Here is an 8,971-nt window from a genome sequence, read left to right as displayed (position 1 = left end):
CTTAATAATTTCTTTTAATTAAAATATTTCTATAAACTAAATGTTACAAATTAATAGAAAATCTTTACTTTTATTCCGCCTTATATTATAAGTAAATAAAATGAAATTCAAATACAATTATAGGAAATTTTTGGAAAAAGATTCAAAATTCTTCATCTCTAACAAAAAGTTTCCTACAAACCCTATTAGTATATATCTTTTTCTATACTTGATTAAGACAAAACAAGGAATAAAATATACTCATAATTTGTCACTAAAAGCTTATCATTGGAAAGATAAATTCTTTTGCAGAAAAATAATGACTTAATAATAGAAACAAATCTTAAGTAGAAAAAAAAGTAAATGCAAGAAAAGCATCCCAAAAATTGACATGAAGAATTAAGCAGTACACTTAATAAAGAAAAATAAAATGTATAATCACTTCTCTATAAATATCTTTAAATGATATTAAAGCTCTATAAAAAGCATTAAAGTAATTTTTAAAATTGGCAAATTAGGGCAAATATTACAATCAAATAAAATTATAATTAATTCATTTAAGAAAGTATATCCATTTCAGCTCAACAATTGTGAATAACTTAAAATAATTATATTAATTAAATATACATCATTGTGAATAATTTACGATTATGTTGAAGTAAATAACTGTGCTTCATAACTATTTGTGAAAACTGAAAATCAATTAACAAAATGAACCAAAAGCACAGATGACATAAAACAAACATTCATAACTATGAATGCACACAGTTATGGATAAAATTACTTTGAAATAGTACTTTGACTTAAAATATAAAAAAAATGAAAACCTATCCCAAAGTATTCTGCAACACCATTTAAATACCTTTATGCATAAGTGCTATCTCCAGAAAAGAAAAAGGTCCTTGTGATAGAATTTTAAAAGTATGCATATATTAATTCTTCTTATAATAATTTACAATTATTACTAAGCATCGTATGTTACCTTTCAACAGCTATTAAGCCATCCATCCATTTCTTATTTTAGAATGATCAAAACTAATATAATGAGAGATAAAAATTTGAATTGGCCCATTTTTCTACAATTTTTTAAATTAATAAAAATTTTGGAATGAACGGGTTTTAGAATTAAAACAGTATACAGAATATGAAATATAAAAATTCATAACTAAGAAGTACCACAATTTAAACAATCATAAAAAAAAGCCATTCATATAAGTGATTGAGTAGACTCATCAGATCTGTTGCAATCAAAATATTTTTTTTTTAATTAAATGACATTCATTCATTCAAACATTCATTTGAAATTACATGTGAAATTGCATAGTTACAATACAAAATTTGATCCATGAAATTTTTCAACATTTGAAAAAGAAATTTAAAATAATATGAAAATGTAGAAGTTTTTATTAATCTAAATGAAAACAAATTATTAATAAAAAATGAGAATGTCATAGTTACCAAAATTTTTCAGATCAAATTCATATTACATAGATCTAAATAAGAAACATGGTGTAATAACATATCAATATATAAGTTCTCTTTTGGTTTTGTTACTTTAAACCATATCCTCACTAAAAAACTCAAAACATTAATTTTGAAGGGTTTTTTTCTTTTTTTCAATCATAAATTGTTTACAAACACAATACAAAACTGTTAATTTGTATAATAAAAATGATTAACATGCATACAAAATAATGACAGCATGCCGTTTTTAAATAAATAGATACACAATTTATAATATTATTTCAATCAAAACTTCAATATAGACAGCATATTTAAGTTAAGATACAATAAACAAAAACAAACACAATTGAAAATAAGTAAAAACGGGGTTACAGTTTCCAATATCTTTTTAAAATTCCAATAACCATTGTAACAACAAATAAAAATGAATATGGTAAATAAATGCTTCCATTTAAAAATATACTTTGACACAAAATAAGTATTCATATGCATTTTATTAAAGCCTGATTACAGAAAAAAAAAAAAAAAAAGGTTCAGAAGCTCTAAGAGTAACAGAGCTAAAATATCTTTGCCATCTTAAAAATGTATTTTCTTTCTCATAATATTTATTAACTTAGTCTTACTAAGCATTCAAAATGCAATAGAAAGGGGGGGGGATTCATTTTCTAATTATTAAAAAGTGGACCAATTTGTTTAGCATGAAAAAATTATAATAATGAAACTACTTTAAGTATTAATTAATATGATAGAAATATTCAAGAGAAAAGAAAGTGAATTAAAGAAATCAAAAATACTTCAGAATGGAAATAAATAACATGGGACTAATTCAAGAGACTATTTACAATAAATTAAAAAGAAACCAAATTTTTATCAGGTTAATAAAGAATACACATAATGTAAAAATTGGAAAAAAAATTATGAATATTTTTACGTCATTAAAACACAGATAAGTGATATTTAACATTCTTCAATTAAACAACAATTAATAAATAAAATTCTACATCATTTAAAAAAAAAGAAGCTGTTAAAGAATTTGAAACATCATTCTGAGTGAAAAAAGATAATAAAAGTTTATGTAATGGAAACTGTAAGATTTTCAAAGGCAATAGCATGACTTCTACTAATTATCAAGAAATCCTCTCTAATGAAATTACTATGATATCAAACTTATTTTTCAATTCAAAATGTTGCAGTAACATAATATATAGCCAGTAAAAGCTCATCAAATGAAAATGTTTAATTATGCACCATGAAAAGGTCATTGGCAATAATTGCTGCTTTATTTTTAATGATTGTGCATATCACTAATTTCTACTGTCATCATTAATTAAATTTCATTGACAGCCAAAATAATAGCAGAATTCAAATGGTGAAAAAAGAAATAATTTTTAACTCTATTGCAGAATAAGATTTTAATAAGATGAAATAAATTCAGATGAAATAAATAAAAAAATTATTTTGGAAGCCAAATTATTTATCAATCTGATAACTCTTCATAAAGAACATTATCATAATAAATATTTTATCAATACAATAAAAATACATACATTTTTAATTTTATAATTCAAATATTTAAAATTATTATAAAAATAATACAATATTTTCAGACAAAATTGGAAATTAATTAAAATGCATGCAAAATAAATAAATCTATGCTAATTTCTTTTTGAAACCTCTTTGTGGAAAACAAAAGAAAATAAATACATTTATTTAGCATTTTGTGAAAATAATTTTCTGAATCTGATAAGGAAAAAATCATGATAAAGAAGCCAAAGCAAGATAAACTTTATAAATCTTATAAAAACCTAATTTTTTTACAAAAGATATTTTGAAATTTTCATACTGCAATATAATAAAAAATGTAACCAGATCACAATAAACCCTACATTTAAGAAAAACGAACAATTTGATGTCAATAATGATTTGTATATTTCATAGAGAAAATATAAACATTAATTAAAAAAAGATATAAATAAGAATTTTAAGTAATAAAAAAATCAATAAATTATTCAAATTAAATTTAATTCATTATTCCTAATAAAAGTCTTACTGTCAAAATAAACTTAGTAAGGTATATAAAACATAGCTACAAAGATTGAAAGTAGAAATAAAAATTAATAATCTTAAGATATCAGTTATTTTTACAAGTACAGAATTAATGTATAAAAAATACTTTTTTTAACATATTTCTTAAAATATCTCCAGAAAAGTTCCATTCTTTTAAGCAAAACTGCAATAAGTAGAATATAAGTAAAATATATCTATGAAAAAACAAATTCCAACAGAGTGATACAGACATTTTTTTGTGCAGTATTAAGTAAAAGAAAATAAATCTGAATAAAAACAAATAATTTCTTCATTCTTCAGAAGAAAAAAATATTTAAATGTGTTTTTTTATATCTACCTAAAAAAATCATTTAAGTATAATTTTTCAAAAATATTTCCATTAACACAAATACTAAAATTACAATTTTTAATTTTTTAAAAAAATAGATGCTTTCTTTTTATTATTATATACTTAACAATTCATTTTTGTAGAAGCATTTTTCTAGTTTTCAGAATCAGAATCATTTTATCACATTTACAAAAATGCAAAGTTGAGATTATTAACATTATTATAGTTTGCATTAGCACTCTTTTTTACTAAAAAATACATAAGTTTTAATGCTTTACATAGTTTTATGAAACAGCTTTGATCATTTAGTATTTATATGTGTTAAGTGAAAATAATTAACATGAAAATTTCTAAAACTACTGATTTTCTTTTCTTTGGCTGATAAATATAGGCACATTGGTGGCACTTTTAAAATTAGAATTCTGAAATAAAAACATAAAAACATTTTTATAATTTAAAAAACATGTGCAGAAAAGTCAATTGTAGTATTATTAAACTAGACAAAAAAATTTAGGTAAAAATAAATAATAATATGCAAAATCTATATACAAATTCATTTTGACCATTCATTTTCATATGACCAAACTCATATTCAAAATCCATTATTATATATATATTAAGCAGTTTCATGGATGAATTTTTAAACTCGATTGATTCCATCTCGAGAGGCATAATATGTACAATAAAGGAGCAACGCAATATGTCAATCTACAGTGCGCACAAGAGCAAAGAAAGCAAAATATTTTTCTTCAGTGATTTTATACTATGAGATTTTGATAGTTTTTACTTTGACAAATGTCAATTTAGGAAAGGGAATTTAGGTAAAGAAAAAGAATTTGTTAAGCATGACAGATTTTTATCCCTTCACTCAGAGCATGAAAACTTGCCAATTAAAGTAGTTTTATAGAACTCATGTAGAATTAATTAAATAAAAAAGGTGGAATTAGATCAGGAAATAAGAGAACATTTTACAATGCAGTTAAAATGGGTTAAATTAAGATAAAAATTAGGAAATTAATTTTGACTTAAATTAGAATAAAAGATTATTTCTAGTGACGTAGTGGTAGCGCTTTGCGCTCCCAATGCATAGGTCCAAGGTTCAATCTTTGGGCTGGTGAAGTTCGACTCAGCCTTTCATCCCTTTAGTGGGTCGATAAACTGAGGACCGAGCATGCTTGGGAACTAAACACTGGGGGTTCCAGACCACATAACCAGGGCATATGCCTTGCACCCAAGAACCCTCGGTCAAGAAAGCAGATATGGGCACTGTAGGCCTGGGTCTACATGGGCTGTCGTGTCGCTGAGTTTAGTTTTAGAATAAAAGATATCATTATATATATATATATAAGCTCTAAAAACCTCGAGTTGAGAATCATTAATATATATTTAATGAGTATAACATTTATTGCACGTTCTTCATACATTTTTAATGAATGTACATAAAGTAATAACCTAATTTATAAGTTACTTAAATTGCCATTAAAAAATTCATAATTGGCAGCCAAATTTTAATCACTGATAAATAGCCTTTAGCTTACAACAAAAAGGAAAATCATCTATTTCTTCTCAAATGTATAAAAAAAAATTATTAAACAGAAAAAAAATTACAAGCTTTATAAAAATGTCCAATGATATATATATTGCTAAGTTGACTTCTGAAAGAAATGTTAATAAAAAAAAAAGTTGAATATTTAATATGGTAAAAAAAAGGCATAAGAAAAATAAACAAAAACAATATATTATCTTACATATTATACATTAAAAATAACATTGCATATATATATATATATATATATATATATATATATATATATATATATATATATATATATATATATATATATATATATATATATATATATATATATACAGTGGTGGCCAAAAGTGTGGACATTTTTTGAAAGTTTCATGTTTTTCAACTTTGCTTGCTTGTAGAATATATTAATTTTCACTTAAATACGAATGTTTATATATCAAATTGAAGGTAATTTAATGTAGAATTTAATAACAAAAACAGTATTACAATATCTGTATTACAAAAAAAAGGTTAAGCTCATTTTAGTAGAACAAACAAACACAAATCGTTTTGAATAATGACGTGTTTTGTATAAAAGCGTACTAGCAAATCACAAACACTGTTCTGAGGACCCATCAAATGCCTGTAACTATAGTTTAAGTTATTTGGATGATAAAAGAGTTATTGTTGTGGAAATATTTTGCGGAATGATGCATACTAGTACAATTAAATAGAGTATTGCCGTTTTTGAATATTTTAAGTCCTTTTTTTAATTAAACTAATTTTAAACAATGTCCAATCAGTTCTTCTTGTTGGTGACATCTACAAAAAGAAGCTGAATTGTCATATTGAGAGAAAATGGCCTCTCTTATGCTGAAATTGCAAAACAAGTTGGTGGTTCAGTGACTTGTTCTGGTGTACGAAAGTTCTGTTTACGTTATGAAAAAACGAAACCAGTGGAAAATAAGGCCAAATCAGGCCGAAAAAAATGCACAAGTGCTACTGCCAATAGAAAAATTAAACGGCTATGCCTTCAAGATAGAAAAATTTCATCAGATGCCATTAGATGTGAAATGAATGCAGCAGGTATTGCAGTAAGTTAAAGAACAATAAGAAGAAAGTTATCAGGATTTGGACTACAAGCTAGAATTCCAAGGAAAAAACCATATTTAAATCAAAAGCAACACGAAAAACGAGTTAAGTGGGCAAAAGAACACATTAAATGGTCAGAAAATGAATGGAAGCAAGTAATCTGGAGCAATGAGACTAAAATATCGCTCTTTGGTTATTAAATTCTACATTAAATTACTTTCAATTTGATATATAAACATTTGTATTTAAGTGAAAAGTAATATATTCTACAAGCAAGCAAAGTTGAAAAACATGAAACTTTCAAAAATGTCCACACTTTTGGCCACCACTGTATATATATATATCTTAGTCTAATTTAAATCTTAATTAATTTTCTAATTTTTATCTTAATTTTAGTCCATATTAACTTTATTCTAAAATGATCTCTTATTTTCTGATCCAATTCCCAGTTTTTTTATTTAATTAATTTTAACATGCACAATAAAACTGCTGATTCTGTGGTTCCCAAAGCAGGAACAAAGGTATAAAAATCCCTAGCATTCACACATATATTTCAAAGATACCTAAGATTCAATTGTCTAAATCAACATGTGGTAAAGAAATTCTTCTCGGAATCTTATAGTAAAATCACTAAAGGAAAAAATTTGTCACTTCTAGTCTTAGAATCACAATGTAAACAGACATCAATTTGCTTATCACTTCATTCTTGTACTATACATATAAATTTGGTAAATAATGAGAAGATGGTAAATTTTGAAATTTTAATTTCAACTTATTTTACTATGAAAGACATATTTTTGGATGGGGATGAAGTTGGTGCACTCAGTTCGCACCAGAGGACAAGAGCAAAATGATAGATATTTTCCTCTTTAGTGACTTCACTAAGAGGAAGTACTAAGAAAACTAAGAAATTCACTAAGAAATTCCAACTAAGATTTCTTTCACAAGTGTCAATTTAGGAAACAAAATTTCAGGTATCTTTGAAAGGAATGTGTAGATGTTAAGCATTTTTATCCCTTCACTTCTGGCGTGCTAAACAAAGAGACAGTAATTTTTAGAGCACTTGTCAAAAATAATTAAATAAAAAAAAGAAGAAGAATTCAGATCAGGAAATAAGAGAACATTTTAAAATAAAGAAACATGGGAAAATTTAAGATTAAAAAATGCAAAATTAATTAAGATTTAAATTAAATTAAAAGATATCATTACATTTCTTTATAAGTATATATAGAGAAATGCTAAAGAGTATGATTGTAACTATTTAATATCAGCTAATCTATCATGCCAAAAGTTTTAATTATGAAAAATTTCTACTTTATATTATTTTCCATATAATTAATAAGATGACATATATAAAAAATCAAAACATAGCCAAATAACTTGTAATTATATCTTTACCTTTTAAAAATATAATTAGGAGTTATTTGACTCTATTTTAATTTACTGCGCAAATGCATGACTGCAAATGAAACTTTCTCTTTTAAAAAAAATTGTAAGAAGTAAATGTAAAAACTAGAAAGAATCCTAGCACCTAGCATGGTTCTAGAACATATCCTATAGATCTGCTCATTAATAAAATGATTAGAATACACTTCTAATTTTTTGAATATTTTTAAAATAAAAATTAAAACAAGAACTTAACAAAGCTTGCATAATTCAGCTGAAAAGCAAAATATATAAATTGTAAGTAATATTAACTCACCATCATCTGCTAACCCTTTTTTACAGTAATTGCAGCTTTTGCTTTTGGAGATTCTTTCTGGACAAAAGTTATGTATGAGTAGACTAAACTACCAGCCATACTAAAAAATAAAAAATGTTAGGAAACCTACATTAATAAGCATATCATCTTTGAGCAGTTTTACTTTTAAATTTTTAGAAAAGGCATTATCAGTAAAATAAGTATTTTACATTAAAATATTTTCCAGAAAAAGCATTAATATTTAAATTTTACGAAATTGCATAATAGGAAATGCATAACATTCCATACATCTATAGATTATAAAAACTATTTTGAAACAGAATAATTTATATGAAGACAGAAAATTGAAAATTTGTGTTATCAAGCAATTTAAAAGCTTACTTAAGAGTCTCAAAGAAAATTTGCTTCAAAATATAATATTTTATGCTAAACATAAATTATTAAACAATAAAATTTACTTTTAATTTTTATGTATATAGAATTTTGAGAACACTATTTGAATTTGCTTTCATTTCCAAATTATGTTCTTCAAAATTTTGATGCAAACTATTAAATCTCTGTACCTCATATTCTAACACAGAAAGAAAAATAGGATTAATTTAAACTATAATATTGATCAGAGTAGTTAAAAAATATTTTAAAGCTCAAAGTGTTAGTTTCAAAACTTTCCAAAATATCAAATGCATAACTGCATTTCAGTTTACCAATATGTTATAATAATATTCACTTAAACACATCAGTCTGAAATTATCATCTGGCAATTATTATACAATAAACTAAAAACTCTATAAGTGATAGGAAGATTAAATAACTATGCACATTT

General features: G+C 24.3%; 1 protein-coding gene across 1 annotated transcript in view; it reads right to left on the bottom strand.

Annotated features, from left to right (window-relative positions):
• Positions 1 to 4,078: 4,078 nt before the first annotated feature.
• LOC129984317 (UDP-N-acetylglucosamine/UDP-glucose/GDP-mannose transporter-like) overlaps positions 4,079 to 8,971 on the bottom strand; it is a 28,088-nt gene continuing 23,195 nt past the window's right edge. The window contains exons 11-12 of the mRNA XM_056094178.1: positions 8,149 to 8,248; positions 4,079 to 4,260 (exon numbers count right to left, since the gene is read on the bottom strand). Coding sequence (XP_055950153.1) covers positions 8,158 to 8,248 — 91 coding nt within the window. The 3' untranslated portion in view covers positions 4,079 to 4,260; positions 8,149 to 8,157. The remainder of the gene's footprint in view (positions 4,261 to 8,148; positions 8,249 to 8,971) is intronic.

This window comes from Argiope bruennichi, chromosome 9 (genome assembly GCF_947563725.1).
Source record: "Argiope bruennichi chromosome 9, qqArgBrue1.1, whole genome shotgun sequence".
NCBI classification, from domain to species: Eukaryota; Metazoa; Arthropoda; class Arachnida; order Araneae; family Araneidae; genus Argiope; species Argiope bruennichi.
Note: the sequence above shows the minus strand (reverse complement) of the source record. Positions and strands in the feature narration are given on the sequence as shown.